This window comes from Danio rerio, chromosome 13 (assembly GCF_052040795.2).
Source record: "Danio rerio strain M-AB ecotype USA chromosome 13, GRCz13ab, whole genome shotgun sequence".
In the NCBI taxonomy this organism is placed as follows: Eukaryota; Metazoa; Chordata; class Actinopteri; order Cypriniformes; family Danionidae; genus Danio; species Danio rerio.
In genome coordinates this window covers 526298-543815 of record NC_141033.1, presented here as the reverse complement: position 1 = coordinate 543815, position 17518 = coordinate 526298, and the positions used below count along the sequence as shown (strand labels likewise).

The following is a 17518-nucleotide window of genomic DNA, read 5'->3' as shown; positions in this document are numbered from 1 at the left end:
TCACAGGAAAAGCTGGAATATATTGCAAAACTACCGTTATCACGATTATAGTATTTGCAACATATTGCAGACGGGTGGAAAAATTCATATAAAATCTAAAATAATCAAATAAAATAAAAAATTGTATCAAAATAAAAAAAAATTTAAATTAAATTAATTTTTTTAAATTAAAATAAATAAAAAAGTAAAATAAATAAAACATGTAAATAAATAATAATAAATTAATTAATGCAAATAATATAAAAATTTTAAATAAATTAAATTACAAAAATAAATTAAAATTAGAAAATTAAATAAAAAAAGTTAATAAAAATGTTAATAAATTTAAAAATTAAATAAATTGAAATAAAATAATTAATAAACAAAATAATAACAATTAAAATAAATAATTAATAAACATAAAAAAAATAAATTAATATATAAAACGAACTAAATAAATAAATGAATTACAAGTTTTCACTTATAGTGTTACAAAAACTAAATTGCTGTATTCAAAATTGCACCTTAGACCCTCATTCACTATACCCTACATTAGTCCACTAATATAGTCCACTTGAAGGAGTGAATGAAGCAAGTGAATTGGAGCACTACTGAGTATTGTGTGTCTGAATTCTCGACAACTTCTGCGTCAATCAGAAAAGTGCTGTTTATTTCATTTGCATCTTTGCTTCTGTGCATTTATCTATGCTTGTAATTAGATTATTATGTGTTATGCAGAACAATCCTAATTAGCATAAAATGATGAATTCTTTCCCCCAGAAAAAAATTCAATTCAAGCCATAAAGTTAAATTATCGTAAAATATCTTGCAGAAAAACAAAATATTGCAATATTATTGTTTTTCCAATATCCTACAGGCCTAGTGGTCAGTGCAGGGAACTACAGTTAAAGTCAGAACTATTGGTAAATGATAACTCTTTTATATTTATTCCCTAATTTCTATTTAAAAGAGAGATGTTTAAACACATTTATGAACGTAAGAAGTTTAATAACTAAAAACTGATTTCTTTTATCTCTGTCATGATGACAGCACATAATATTAGACTAGATATTCTTCAAGACACTAGTGTTCAGCTTACAGTGACATGTAAAGGCTTCACTAGGGTAATTAGGGTAAAGTTAGGGTAATTAGGCAAGTCATTGTATAACAGTGGTTTGTTCTGGAGACAATCCAACAACAATTAATGCTGAAGGAGCGAATAATATTGAGCTTAACATGGCTTTAAAACTATTAAAAACTGCTTTTATTCTAGCCCAAATAAAACAAATAAGACTTTCTCCAGAAGAACAAACATTAGAGGAAACACTGTGAACAATGCTTGCTCTGTTAAGCATCATTTGGGAAATAATTCACATAAAATATTGCAAATACTTTTGCCCTCAGCTATAAGTCTAAACAAACTTTTGGCAGAGTTGCAGTTTATTGTCCTCCACAAGGGGGAGCAGTGAAAGAGTGTGCACTAAAGCAAGTACGGAGAAGTCTTTTCAGCTTTTCAGCATCTCCTTTTGTCCAGAAAGGCCTTTCATTAAGACGGATGCATTGTCGTTGGTTTTGTTGCTGACACGTTACGCTGGATGCATAATGTGCATGATCTGTCAGGATGTCTATTCATTGCATGTTCTTTACATTGCAAAAAACGTCTTGTTTGCATGTGACGCACAGTAACGCCATCAAATATGTTTGGAATGCATTATCTTGTAACAGGCTTGACGCTTAAAGGGGCAGTTCACCTTATTTATTTACTCTTCCTCAAGTGTTTCCAAACTTTTATGAGATTCTGTCTTCTGTTTTACCTCAAAGAAGATATTTTGAAGAATGTTGGAAACCTGTAACCATTGTCTTGCATAATAGAAAAAACAAATACTATGAAAGTCAATGGTTACCAGTTTTCAGCATTTTTCTAAATATCTTTTTTTGTGTGTTTTACAGAAGAAAGAAACTCATAAAGGTTTGGGCTAAGCAAAGGTTGAGTAAACAGAATTTTCATTTATGAGTATTATTATTTATTTCAGTGTATTTCAGGGTATCTGAGATTAAATATATGCAATTAAACATTTTACTAGTGTATTTTCAATATTGCTGCAAACAAGATAATATGCATTCAATTCACAGATTGACACTGCAAAAATGTCTTTGCTTCATTCCATTTTGACTCATTATTTCTGAAAACCAAACAATATTTTAAACTTGTCCAGAAAATTCTTCTTGATTTAAGAATCTTTAGAAATTTGGACTAGAAACTGCATTGTTTTGATGTAAGAAAGTATAGCTTGTCAAAAATGTTAGCTGTTTATAATATACTGTAATTAATTGAGAATACATTGGTAATAAAATGACGATAGGGACATTTTTTACCCCTATTATTAAAGTGCACACACATTAATGTCATCATTAGGTGAAATGAAACACAAACTCTGATCTAATGCAGGATTCAGCCAGAAGTTAAATCTGTCATTTCTAACCTTCCCCATCCCAAAACACAACATAACCAAAATCACAGTATACTGCGAGTCAACTCATATCCTCATTCGTTCATTTTCTTTCGGCTTAGTCCCTTATTCATCAGGGGATACCACAGCGGAAAGAACCCCTAACCAGCATATGTTTTACACAGCCGATGCCCTTTCAGCTGCAACCCAACACTGGAAAACACCCATACACACTTATTCAAACACACACTCATATGGCCAATTTAGTTCATAAATTTCCCCAATAGCGCATGTGTTTGGACTGTGGGGGAAACCGGAGCACCCGGAGGAAACCCACGCCAACACGGGGAGAACATGCTAACTCCACACAGAAACACCAACTGACCCAGCCGAGACTCGAACCAATGACCTTCTTGCTGTGAGGCCACAGTGCTAACCACTGAGGTATCGTGCCACCATCTTATATCCTGATTCAATCAAATAGTTCACACACACACACACACACACACACACACACACACACACACACACACACACACACACACACACACACACACACACATATATATATATATATATATATATATATATATATATATATATATATATATATATATATATATATTAGGGCTGTAACGATACACGATATAAAATCGAAATCGCGACACTCAGATCTACGATCCTGTGTCGCGGTGTGATAAGGGAGAATCGCGACACACCCCGTGACTACCTTTCCAATAACGTCACGCGTGCCTGCAAAAGTTGAGCTAATTAACACTTTTTTTTCGTTAGACATAACAAGCACTGCTCCGTTTAAGCCCTCGCAATATTTAGCTGGGAGAGCTCGCACGGAGCTCTTAGTAAGGGGCCGTCTGAATGTGTCAGGAATATCAAAAACAAAACCAACTTAACCCCGCTTGACAACAGACAACGCCAGAAACATTGCCAATGCTGTCAAAGCGGCCGGATTTTCAGCGCATACGATGATTTGCTCACACTGTTAATGTGGCTGCGCAGAGAGGGATGGCCGTTCACCAGATGTCAGGTAACAGCCAAACTTTTCTGTAACCGTGCTGTGCGCTTTCTGTTTGAACCTTTGAGAGTGCTGACTGACAGGTGCGTGAGGTCAGAAAACACGACGAAGCTTTAAGTTAAGATGAACACAGTTTCTATAGTTATAGCCTACTTTATAAAGGTATATGGCTCTGCATATAATCAGTCTATCTTGCTGGAGTTTATAGCCGTTTCGCTTTACTTCAGGACGCATTAACACCGCTCTGAAGGTCTAATCGTTGTTTTAAGTTATCCAGAGCTGTATGAATATACCTATCTTGAATATCACAATAGTATTAAATATTGCTATTGTAACAACACAGACAGCAAAACTTTTGCACAATCGATACCCGGCTGATTCAGTCGTTTATAAGAGGACCGCGCCTCTTCTTTTTTCCTTGTCAACGTAAAGGCAGTGAGGTGTGCCTCGTTTTCGGCCACTTGTTTAACTGCAAGGCATACTTAATTTGCGGGATGATAACGTATAACCCGTGCCTACAGACACATTTGCCAAAGAAGCAAAATGGAAGAAGAATATGCTGTTTGATACAGACCTGTTGATGCTGCAGCGCTTATGTTGACCTGGATCTGCGTAATAAACGCAACAAATAGGCTTTACTTTTTATTTTACAGCTTAAAGCATGTACGCAGATTAATGCAATATCATATTTAAACAACAAAACTGTTTACAAAAAGTCTACATATGCGCGCGTTGTTGCTGTCTTTTAATCACGCAGCGCGCGCACTTGAACCGCGAGGGAGAGAGAGGAAACCATAGGCTATATCAGGACATAATCTTTAAAATAATGATTTTTATTAAAAATGTAAAAGGTTTTGTGATTATAATAATAACAGAGGGGCATTAAATAAATGCATATTTTCCGTGGAGCGAGCAATTTGAGGAAGTCAACTATTTTTATTTGACGGAAGAAAAAAACATATGATTGGAAAAAAAAAGCCCATGCCGGTTATTAAAAAGAATCAGTCAGTATTTTCGTTTTGTAATATAAATTAATTATTTAAGTGAAAATAATTTAGGGCAGTCCTATTTATTTTATTCATTTTATTTAGATTATTCTGCTCTTCTGTGCTAAACACTGCAGGTGCGTGAAGATGCTCTGTTGTTCTGTTCCGCTATTAATATATAAAAATAAATCAGTATTTTAAAATGCAATATTTAATGTGTCAGACACAAAATAGACACGTCAATTTGTTTAATATAAAATTAATTGTAATCTGACCAGTTCACCGTTAATAACCGATTAATGAGCGGCGGTTGTCGGTTAGCAAAATTAACGAAATGAGCATCCCTAGTAGCTATTTAATTTACTTTTTCTATGTAAGAGAACTTGATTGAAAAATAATTTTCAACATGCTTGAACCATCTACACAATGGAGTTTAGTTCTGTTTGGTTTTTCAACAGTATTTTGTTACAAAGAAAACAGAAGTGACTTTGGCTATTTATTTATTTTATATATGGCTATTTATATTGTTAATAATTTGCATAATTAATATTGTTCTTTGATGTTTAGTTTATAAAGATTTTTCCAATGTTATTTAATATAAAATAGTTTTAAAAATCTTTTTTTTCCCACCCCACACGAAAAAATAAAATAAAAATCGTGATACGAACCGAATCGTGGGTCAAAAATCGTGATACGAATCGTGGGTTTGGTGTATCGTTACAGCCCTAATATATATATATATATATATATATATATATATATATATATAAATAAATAAATAAATAAATATATGTATATATATATATATATAGAGTACATGTAAAGGAATATTTCTAGTTTAAAAATTTAAAGAATATATCTTCATACATCTACTCGTGATCATATTTCTCTCAGGGCAAATGTGTTAATAAAAATGTGACATATGAAATAAATATTAATAAAATATAAAACACTTTTCAGAAAAATAGTGATTACAGATCCAACATTTAAAAAAATTACAAAAAATATCTACATAAAATGCTAAATGTAAGCATTGCATTTTCCAGATTGCAACTTTCTTATTAATGTTTCTGTCTGCATCCCTGTAATAATGCTTTGATATAAAGGATGGCAAAATGTATTTTGTGAGCAGACTTTTTATCTCATCCATGCATCATATTGCAAAACTCTAGAAAGACCCTGTCTTTTTTAATGCAATAACTTCATCCAAAATTTAATTTGAAGTCAAGTGACCACCCCTCACCCCCTACCCCACCCAATACAAATAAAAGTCCCCCTCCATGCCTTCCACAAAGACCCTGTCATTTTGCGCTCTGCATTTCTAACCTTTCTCCATTGCAAATTATGAAATAACTAATAGAGCAAAAATCTTACAACCTAATATGCCATCTTGCATCCTGTTAACAATATACATCACATTGTAGTATAATGTATGTAAATAAATGGCTAAATACAGTGCAAAATGTAAACACTGCATTTGCAAATTGTTTTTGTCTGCATCCCTGTGTAATATTGCGCTCATATCAATGATGATAAATTATACAATGTATTTTGTAGCTCTACAAAATAAACAATAGCGCACAGGCGTTTTATTTCATCAATGCTTCATATTGCACAACCCTAGATTGACCCTGTGCTGCTTTTCTATTTTTCCCATGCAAGAACTTCATCCAAAAGCATGAAATAAATTCAGCATGACAGGAAACAATAGACTTTTTATTTTATCCATGCATCAAATACATTGTACAAGATTTAAACTTTTTTTTAAATGCAAGAACTTCCAAGATTTAGATTTCATTAAAGAAGTCAAGTGACCAATAAACCCCCCAAAACAAATAAAAGTCCCCTCCATAACGTCAACAAAGACCCTGTCACTTTGCTCTCTGCATTTATAATGTTCCCCATCCCAAAACATAAAATTAATAATAATAATAATAATAATAATAATAATAATAATAATATATATATATGGCTAAATAAAATGCAAAGGGTTAAACATGTGCTGGATAAGTTGGCGGTTCATTCCACTGTGGTGACCCCTGATTAATAAAAGGACTAAGCAAAAAATATAATAAATGAATGAATGAATAAACGTACTTTCATGATTGCAACTTTCTTCATGTTTCTGTCTGCATCCCTGTAATGACGTGTAATATTGTGCTCATATAAATTATGACAAATTATACATATAAGCATTTTGTGAGCATAGATTTTATGTTTCATCCATGCATCATAATGCACAACTTAAGAAGACCCTGTCTTTATATTTTATTTCATTTTTTCATGCAAAAACTTCCAAGATTTTTATTTCAATAAAGTCAAGCGACCAAAAACCCTTGAAACAAATAAAAGTCCCCCTCCAAATACAATGCAAAATGTAAACATCGCATTTGCAAGATTGCAACTTTCTCGTTCATGTTTCTGTCTGCATTCCCATCTAGTATTGCTCTCATTTATTTAAAGACAAATTATACCAATTATACAATGTATTTTGTGGCTCTGAAAAATAAACAATACAGCACAGACTTTTTATTTCATCAATGCATCATATTGCACAACCCTAGATAGACCCTGTGCTGCTTTTCCCTTTTCCCATGCAAAAAATTAATCAAGAAGCATGAAATAAATTCAGCATGATAGGAAACAATAGACTTTTTATTTCATCCATGCATCTTATACATTGCACAAGATTTAAATTATTTTTTTAAATGCAAGAACTTCCAAGATTTAGATTTCAATAAATAAGTCAAGTGACCAATAAACCCCCCAAAACAAATCAAAGTCCCCTCCATATCGTTAACAAAGACCCTGTCACTTTGCTCTCTGCATTTCTAATGTTCCCCATCCCAAAACATAAAATTCATTATATATATATATGGCTAAATAAAATGCAAAGGGTTAAACATGTGCTGGATAAGTTGGCGGTTCATTCCGCTGTGGTGACCCCTGATTAATAAAAGGACTAAGCTAAAAATATAATAAATGAATGAATGAATAAACGTACTTTCATGATTGCAACTTTCTTCATGTTTCTGTCTGCATCCCTGTAATGACGTGTAATATTGTGCTCATATAAATTATGACAAATTATACATATAAGCATTTTGTGAGCATAGATTTTATGTTTCATCCATGCATCATAATGCACAACTTAAGAAGACCCTGTCTTTATATTTTATTTCATTTTTTTATGCAAGAAAAGTCCCCCTCCAAATACAATGCAAAATGTAAACATCGCATTTGCAAGATTGCAACTTTCTCGTTCATGTTTCTGTCTGCATTCCCATCTAGTATTGCTCTCATTTAATTGAAGACAAATTATACCAATTATACAATGTATTTTGTGGCTCTGAAAAATAAACAATACAGCACAGACTTTTTATTTCATCAATGCATCATATTGCACAACCCTAGATAGACCCTGTGCTGCTTTTCCCTTTTCCATGCAAGAACTTCATCCAAAAGCATGAAATAAATTAAGCATGACAGGAAATATGCATCATAATGCACAACCCTAGATAGACCCTGACCTTAATTATTTATATATTTTTCATGCAGGAACTTCCAAGGTTTTTATTTCAATGAAGAAGTGATCAACCCCCCCCCCAAAACAAATAAAAGTCCCCCTCCATGCCTTCCACAAAGACCCTGTCATTTTGCGCTCTGCATTTCTAACCTTCCCCCATCCCAAAAACATGATTATACGCTGCTCTTTTAGGGAGGGGAGTGGGTTGGTGGGGGGTCTGAGTGTGTTTGGGACCCCTCCCGGGCGCTGGAGGGCCCGCCGCGGCTCCTGCGTCTGTCTGTCGGGGCTCCGGAGGATCCGCACGGGTGGGGGAGAAAAAAGGAGGAGTGTAGGGGCTGGGAGGAGTCCGGGAACTGCTATTTGTAGATCCTTGTGATGGATTACTGCCGTGTGTGTGCGTGCGTGTGTGTGTGAGAGTGTGAGTGTGTGTGTGTGTGTGTGTAGGAGAGCACAGATTTTTTGTTCCCTTTCTTTTCACGCTGCTGAGCAAACAGTGTTGCATTGAAAAGCGCTGGAGCAACTCTAGTAGAGAGAGAGAGAGAGAGAGAGAGAGAGAGGGAGAGTTTTTTTGTGTGTGTGTGTGCGCGCGCATGTGTGTGTGTGTGCGCGCATTGGATCTGGAAGCGCTGTAGTTTTTCTCGGGGAGTCTTAGGAAGATCATGCCTGCGAGAGGAGGATGTTGTCTGCTGGAGGTGTGTGTGTTGGTTTTGCTGCTGGTGTGTAAGACTGGCAGCGGGTGCCCGGCGCTCTGCACATGCAGCGGCACCACTGTGGACTGCCACGGGCTCGGACTCAAAAACATACCCAGGAACATTCCCAGAAACACCGAGAGGCTGTGAGTTTATTTCGTTATGTGCGTTTGCATGTGTGTGTGTGTGTGTGTGTGGGTGGGTGTGTGTTTGCAAAAGCAATTGAATGAGAACAATAGCTGAATGAGGCTGTGCCGTGATAACCTCTGGACAGGTACAATGTAATCTCATTTAATTGATATTTTATTAGTCGCATATGTGTTCACACACATGCCGTGAGATGCTTATGTATGATTGGCTGTGATCGTTATGAGTAGAAATTAATTATAGATTCAAATGAGAAATTGAGAAAAACTTTGGATATGTAGGTGTAATCATGTGCGCACTTGTGCGTACGTGTGTGTGTGTGTGTGTGTGTTGACATGTTTTGGGAGGAGGGAAACTTCCTATCACTCTTTCTGCTGTTGGAAACTTTCCCTTTTCACTCTTTATGGGTGCATTTTATTTATTAATTTATTTATATGTGTATTTGCATGTGTGTGTGTGTGTGTGTGTGTGTGTGTGTGTGTGTGTGTGTGTGTGTTTGCAAGAGGAATTAAATGAGAACAATAGCTGAATGAGGCTGTGGCGTTATACCTCTGGACTGTTTTAATGTAGTTTTATTTATTTTTTATTAGCCATTTATACAAGCATATACAGTGAAATAACACACACTACCTGACTAAAGTCTTGTCGCCTATTCAAGTGTTATGAACACAGATAATAACTGGACTCTAGTTGCTGATCTGGTGTCAGAAGTGTCTCTATGAAAGGTGAAGGCCTCTAGATTTTGCTGATTTGAGCTCAATAAACTCTGATCATGTCTTGATGTTGACTGATTTGATGAGGACAGTGCGCTCTGACTCTGCTCAGACTAAAGTCTCATCACTGAACAGAAATAATGTCCAGTATAGAATATAAAGTCCTGCTGCAGTGGAGACAGAATGAATATTGTGTCTGACTCCATCATGAGCTTGGAGGACTGCATCCATACATCTCTGACATGACTCACATCACTGATTAATAAAGTCATCTGGAATGAGGAAGAAAGCCTTCAGCAGAGCTCATCAAGAGTCTTTGTGTTCATCTTCAACACCTCCTCCTTCATCAGCTCAATAATGTTGATGTCTGGTGACTGGGCTGGCCAATCCTGGAGCACTCTCTGCTTCCAGGAGCTTTGATGTGGAGGCTGAAGTATGAGCAGGAGCGCTATCCTGCTGGAGAATTGTCCCTCTCCTGTGGTTTGTAATGTAATGGGCAGCACAGATGTCTTGATACCTCAGGCTGCTGATGTTGCAGATCTCTCCTTACTGAATGACCCCAAACCATGATTTCTCCTTCACCAAACTTGACTGATTTCTGTGAGAATCTTGGTCCATGCTGGTTCCAGTAGGTCTTCTGCAGTATTGGTGATGATTGATGCAGATCAGCAGATGATCCAGCAGAGAAATCCACCTTCTGACACTTTTACACATCATCAACTAGAAGATCAGTTATTATCTGCTGCTCTTACAACTGAGATCAGCGACAAGACTTTAGCCAGATATGATTGGCTGTGATCTGTGATCTTAAATAGGGAATATGAGGAGAAATTAATTATGAATATAAACGAGACACTTTGGATATGTAGGTGTAATCTTGTGCGGAAATGTGTGTGTGTGTGTGTGTGTGTGTGTGTGTTGGGAGGAGGGAAACTTCTCTCTTTCTGCTGTTGGAAACGTTCCCATTTCACTCTTTATAGTCGCTTGCTTGTAAATTTGATATTTGGGAGATTAAATATTGACTGTAGGAGTGCCGGCTGTTGTTCTCTCTTGGGTTCAGCAAGTCTCTTAAAATAGTTCTGAGAAAAAATATCATCTCTGATCAATAATGCATGTGTGAGAAACGCCAGTGCCGGTATGTGAAGACATTTGCATTTTAAACTGTTAGATTTTAGGGACGATGTCTGATTTTCTTTTGTTGTGGTTAATAGCTGAAGCTTTTATCAAAGTATACGAGGTTATTTTTATGATCTTACTTACTGGTGATGAGCTTACTAATAACTAAAAGACACTTGGTGTGTTGCTTTATTGTCTATGCATTAGGGCTGCACAATATATCGTTTCAGCATTGATGTGTGCTGAATGTGCGAATCTGCAACAGTCAGATCACAGGATCTGCATTGTCTAATTGGTATTATCACCATAAATCATCATATATGGTTAATCAGCACCACAGAACGTGATTTTTTGGGGTCATCGCTAAGTTTACCCCTAACATAGTGACAGATTTTCATTTGGATGCATTTCTAAGACCTGTGACTGTGTAAGATTTCAGCAAACTTAAACCAAGAGGTTATAAAAGTATAGTATAGTGTAGTATTCAGCTTACAGTGACATTTAAAGGCTTCACTAGGGTAATTAGGGTAAAGCTAATTAGGCAAGTTGTTGTATAACTTTGGTTTGTGGTTCTGGAGTCAATCCAACACTAATATTGCTTAAAGGGGCGAATAATATTGAATTAAAACAATGATTTATTTTATTAAAATATTGTAGCCGAAATAAAACAAATAAAACTTTCTCAAGAAGAACATATATTATTAGACATCGGTGAACATTTCCTTGCTCTGTTAAGCATCATTTGGGAAATATTTAAAAAGGAAAAAAATCAAAGAGGATAATAATTCTGACTTCAACTGTACACAGATGAGGACTCTATACTATACAGTGTTATTTCATATATTATTATTGGATTTGTGTACCTCAATACTGTTCAATTGCTCAGAAATCATCAAATTAATTTGCATCTGTTTAACAGTATTGTATTTTATGCACATACTCCTCTTCAAGGCAATCCCATTCGTTCGTTCGTTTTCTTGTCGGCTTAGTCCCTTTATTAATCCAGCGTCGCCACAGCGGAATGAACCGCCAACTTATCCAGCAAGTTTTTACGCAGCGGATGCCCTTCCAGCCGCAACCCATCTCTGGGAAACATCCACACACACTCATACACTACAGACAATTTAGCCTACCCAATTCACCTGTACTGCATGTGTTTGGACTGTGGGGGAAACCGGAGCACCCGGAGGAAACCCACGCGAAGGCAGGGAGAACATGCAAACTCCACACAGAAACACCAACTGAGGTTCGAACCAGCGACCTTCTTCCTGTGAGGCGACAGCACTACCTACTGCGCCACTGCCTCGCCTCAAGGCAATCCCAATATATGTAAATTGATGAATTCAGTATCAGCATCTTGTGAAATTATATTCATATTGCTATATTAGAGCTGCACGAGTCTGGCTAACATGAGAATCGCGATTTTTTAGTTTAAAATAAAGATCAGGATTCTCTCACGATTCTGTAGATGTAAAATAAAGCTTAATATGAGATCATTGTTTTTTCTCAAGCATATGGTAAAACAACAATATTAATATTATGTGCAGGTCTACTGGTTTCTATACATGATTCTATTCTACTTATAATAATCCTCATGTTGAATTATGTTTGAGATATATGCTTGCAATCTGTCATTGAAAACATTATTAGATCATTTAATTCACTGGTAACATCAACAATATAGGCTAGAGTAGTTATACTGACACTGTAAACATTTATTTTCATGCACAGCTCTGTGTTCGCTATGAACGAAACAACATATTAAATGCTTGTCTCAGTCATAACTCTAAAATGTGATATGATTATGTAAATGATGTGCACGCTTTCGGTTTCATTTTCACTGCTAAGTGCTGTTCATACTTCGCGCGCGTCTCTCAAACGATCACTCTGTGCCACAAACTGAACATTATTTACAACTGTATTACCTGTTACTCACAGCATAAACAGGTTCTGTTCACCTATCATTAAGTAGAGCACGCGCACACAGTCAGCAGCTTACATCACGTGTGATTTCCCGGCCGCAAATACATCATTATATGAAGACAAAAATGACATTTTCACGTATAGTATATCTTATAAAGGCCCCGTTTACACTAGTGCATTTTAGTTTGAAAACGCATGAGTTTTGCTACGGTTAGCATCTGTCCACACTACGCCGGAGTTTCGAGCGCCAAAAACGGAGCGTTTTGGAAACGCTGGAGAGGCTGTTTTCTTTCTGAAGCGCTGCTGCTCCGTCTCAGTGTGGATGAGGGAAAACGGGGACATCTGAAACCGGAGGCGGGGCTGCAGACATTCGCTAGCTGATTGGGGCTTTTGTGTCATTGCGTATCCTTCCCTTATTCGTCAAGCCCCTATCACATGACTATAACACATGGCTTTAACGCTACCGGAAAACAGCAGACCAGCCTTCACTGTAAAATGGGGGTGTTGTTTGCACTATTGTCTGTTTTAGGCGCCATTGTGCAGTTAAACTCTGCGTTTTTTACTACAGCAGTGGCATATATATGCTAGAACAAGCATGCCCAGAGTGCGCAAATGGTCACGTGATATAGGTTTTTGGTGGCGTAGTGTGGATGGAGATATGTTCAGAAACGTTAAGTGAAACGCGGATCGTTTTTGATCTAAAACGCCGTTTTCTAACTAAAGCGCACTAGTGTAAACGGGGCCAAAGACAGTATGTGACTCTTTTTACATCATTCTGAGGAGTCCATGAGCAACCTGTGGGAAACAATAAAAAAAAACTGGTGCAGCCGCCTTTGCTTCTCTCCTGAACTTGAAAATATGATTGGCAGAATCGTAGAAATGCTGTATTAAGATCGTGTAGGGGGTCGAATCGAGATCCCCATCTTTATTCGATTAATTGTGCAGCTCTACGCTATATCGCAGAGAAACTAAATATAGCAATGTCACTTTTTGTCCAATATCGTACAGCCCTAATATACATGTTCATTGAATTGCGAAAGCCTGATAAAGTACATTAGGAAACACTTTAGTGTAAAGTCTCATTAGTAAATGTTGTAAATGCATTAAAATCAACAGTGAGAAAAAGACTGCGTTGTTAACGTAGTTAACTGAAGTTAAATAATCTGCCAGTGGTGTGAGAACAATACTCCTGTTTTCGCTATGAAATAAATGTATTTCTCTTCCCCCATTGTCAGATTATTCTGCTTTTTTAATAAGAAACTCTCTTCATTTTGACTCATTATTTCTGAAAACAGCACTATGTTGTGTGCTTGTCTAGAAAATCCTTCTAAATTTAAGAGTTTTTATAAATTTAGAAGCAAAACTCTACGTAAGAAAGGCATTTTTTTGCAGTGTGTGACTGGACTGAATGTGTTTCAGACGGTATAAACATCCGCATGGTCAGTCCTCAGTAAATCTTCAGTGTCAGACGGCTGAGCGTTGGGGGTGCATCAACAAAACAGATCTATTTGCACTTGTCAAAGGGCGTTTCTACCCAATCCCACCTTCTGGGTGTCTTTGATGAATCCTGTAATGACTGTGTGTTCAGGACGTGTGAAAATCACACTTTCCCCCACACAAGGTTTCCCCATTAACCTCCAGCTCAGCCCGACATCGCAAAAAAAGGCTTTTCTCACTTGGAGGTTTTGTCTTGTTTCCAGTCCAAAACATCTAGAAATTGTTAAATCAATACGCATTTTCTAGACAAGCACTAAATTTAGTCTTATTTTCAGAAGTAATGAGTCAAAATGAAGATTTATTTGTAGATATTTTGGTTGTAGGTTTGTAAATTGCAAAAACACATAAATATTTAAAAGGTGATAAAAATAAAATAAAAGTTTGAACCAAAATTTAAAGTAATAAATAAATGAAGAATTGATATAAATGATAACCCAGCAGACTGAGGGCGTCAACATGACATCAAATTACCCTAACGTCCTGGGATGCTGCATTTTGTTTGGAAATGAAAATCGTGTTGAAGTCAGAACCCAACGTCAGGCCCACGTCAATATCCAACATCAGACAGACGTTGCATTTTGGTCACTTTCCAACGCAACCTAAAAACAAAACAAAAATAATCAATATTTACTGATGTTACAGCTTGACGTTGTGTGGACTTTACCAATATGACATACATCAGATTTTGGTTGCCATATCTGACGAATAGATGTCAGTATTTGACGTCAATATGATGTTGGTTTAAGATGTTAGTAAGACGCTGGATTTTGGTCACTTTCCAAACTTTCCAATTTCCTAAAATCAACCAAACATCAACATTATTTTGGACGTCAATATTACATAGTCCTTAGATGCTGGTGACCTAAATCTAACCTAACGTTGTCTTATGACGTTGTGTGCCTGCTGGGAATGTATGTGGTCAAATTGTTTTTGGTAAATTAAGAAAAAAAAAGTTTTATGTTTATATATACAGGGATGGATTTAACCAATAAGTAAGATATATGGCTGCTTATGGCCCGAGGGAATCTGAGGCCCCCAAATAAATACCTAGAAGTATAAATTATACATATACATTATATATAACATCATTTTCTATTATAGTTTGTATGATGAGGGTCTACAAAAAAGTTTAATGTTGATTACATGGCAAATGTGTCCAACCCTCAATCATGAAGCCGTCCAGCAGTCAAATTAGGTAAAGATTTAGATTAATAAACATTTTTAGTTGTGAATCCACCAAACAAATAATTTAAAAGGTTTTACAGCGTGCTTTACATGTTGTTATTATTATTTTGCATTAAGACAAAATGTAGGGAAGGAGATTAAGTGATATAAGACAGCTAAATAAATCAATTTAAAATAAATTAAGGTACAAAAGGTGCGTTATAGAACTGTCGAGCGGCATGGAAATGTAATTGCCTAGAGCCCCTGAATCACTAAGTCCTCAACTGTTTATATAGAAAAGTTGTTGGCATATATAATAATCCTGCTCTCGACTGATGATCTACTGGTGTTTCCTGTTTCTGTAGGTTTTCATTTATTTATTTTTTATTATTTCATGTAAGTTAACAATATTTTTGTGGCCTTATGCACAGGAGTTGAAGAGTAAAGCAGACAATTGCAGTAATTTTGTACCTTTAGGTCATCTCATCTCTCTCTCTCTCTGGGGAATAAACCCTGAAAGGACAATTTACCTTATCTGCTCCTAAAAGGCTGCATTTTAGTACAGATTTGTCCTTTAAGAGTGCACTGCTTGTGGCAACATTGTACAAAACAGATGATGTGTATGCAGAAAGTTGCTTACTGTGCATGTGTGTTCACGTCAGTGCAGTGTCTCTCAGTGTGAGTTCAGAACTGTTCGAGCCAGACACATTATTTGGTGATCATTGTGTTTCCATGTACCTGTTTTATGTGCATTGTGGAATGTTGCATTAAATACTCTGGATGGAAATGCCAAGATGTGCATACATTTTTTATGATTATTTAAGAACTTTATGCGCACAACTGAGTAAGATGCAATAAATATACAGCATATGCATGCGCTTGATCAGTGTATGTGTGCTGTGATGTAGTTTCTGCCAGATGCTGATCAGATATAAATGTGTGTTTGAGGGTCTTTAATGCTGGTTTGCAGTATGGATCAGGATTTTTGTAGCTGATTCAGAGTACTGATTCCTTGTCATGGTGATTGGTCGATATCGAGTACCGATTCTGATGCTACAAGCATTATAATGCATTAAGCACATTTTCCCTCTAAGTGTGATCAAATCTGGCCTTACTTTTGTGTATAAATAAAGGATGTTGAATATAATCCCTTAAACACGTCTCTTATAACCATTTAGTAAGGAAATGGCATAGTCAGAAGGAGCTATACAGCTATATAAAAAAAAAATAAAGGGAAATGATTGATGTAATTGTAATGTGTATATTTATATAGTGCATTTATCATGCATGGTCATACACCCAAAGCGCTTCTCAATCATGAGGGGGGTTTCTCCACTCCACCACCAGTGTGCAGCTCCACTTGGATGATGCTCCGGCAGCCACAGGACAACAGCGCCAGCGCTTCACCACACACCAGATATAGGGGGAGTGGAGAGACGGCGATAGAGCCAACTCAGTGGATGGAGATATTTGGGAGGCCATGATTGTAAGAGCTGATGGAGGGAGATTACACCCCTACTCTTTACCAGAAGTGCCATGGCATTATTAATGAGCACAGAGAGTCAGGACCTTAGCTTAACGTCTTATCTGAAAGACGGCGCTCACTGACATTATAGAGTCCCCTTCACTACACTGGGGCATTAGGACACAGACCACAGGTTAAGCGCCCCCTGCTGGCCTCTCTAACACCACTGCAAGCAGCAACCTAGCTTTCCCATGTGGTCTCCAAACCAGATCCTGACCAACCGCAGTCCTGCTTCAGTGAGTACCCGGCCTTGGGCTGCAGGGTGATCTGGCTGTGGCATTGACAATGCAATCTAGAAACAGTGCAAACAACAGAGGAAGAACTTGCCTCACTAAAGAAATGTTGGGAGTGCATATTTGATGCATAAGAAGTTCAAACGCACACCTATAAATAAATAGCTTCTTTACTAAAAGGAAATAATAAATAATAATAAATAAACTACTGTCAACTGCGACGAGTATATTACAAAAGGTATTTTATTAAATATTCAAGTGAACATTCGTGTCACAACAGCTCAAAGCAAATGGTTACAACAAAGAGAGCATCACACGCACGAGTCATGCCAATAAATAGAGATCAGCCAGTACCCATCGAGTCATTGAATGTGATTATTGGCTGATACTGATCTCTGGTCGATCAATCGCAGCATCTCTAGTTTGCAGCTCTCCACTGTGTCAGATGTGAGATGTTGTTGTGCTGATTGTAAAAGGCCTCAGGCCTCCGTCTGTCCGTCATCACAGTGCTTCAGTATTATTATTATTCCCTCCAGA

General features: G+C 36.7%; 2 protein-coding genes and 1 long non-coding RNA gene across 3 annotated transcripts in view; 2 read left to right on the top strand and 1 right to left on the bottom strand.

Annotated features, from left to right (window-relative positions):
* The window catches only part of nrxn1b (neurexin 1b), a gene marked incomplete at its 5' end in the record, with an annotated part of 604334 nt that overhangs the window by 180125 nt on the left and 406691 nt on the right, over positions 1-17518 (bottom strand).
* The window catches only part of slit1a (slit homolog 1a (Drosophila)), a gene marked incomplete at its 3' end in the record, with an annotated part of 83130 nt that continues 74095 nt past the window's right edge, over positions 8484-17518 (top strand). Inside the window, 1 exon segment of the mRNA NM_001034968.1 lies at positions 8484-8809. Within this exon segment, the coding sequence (NP_001030140.1) occupies positions 8634-8809 (176 nt within the window). The 5' untranslated portion in view covers positions 8484-8633.
* Positions 8858-16455, top strand: LOC147840957 (uncharacterized). Its single transcript, XR_015505713.1, has 2 exons — positions 8858-14457; positions 14501-16455. It is a non-coding gene; the product is annotated as an uncharacterized LOC147840957 (long non-coding RNA).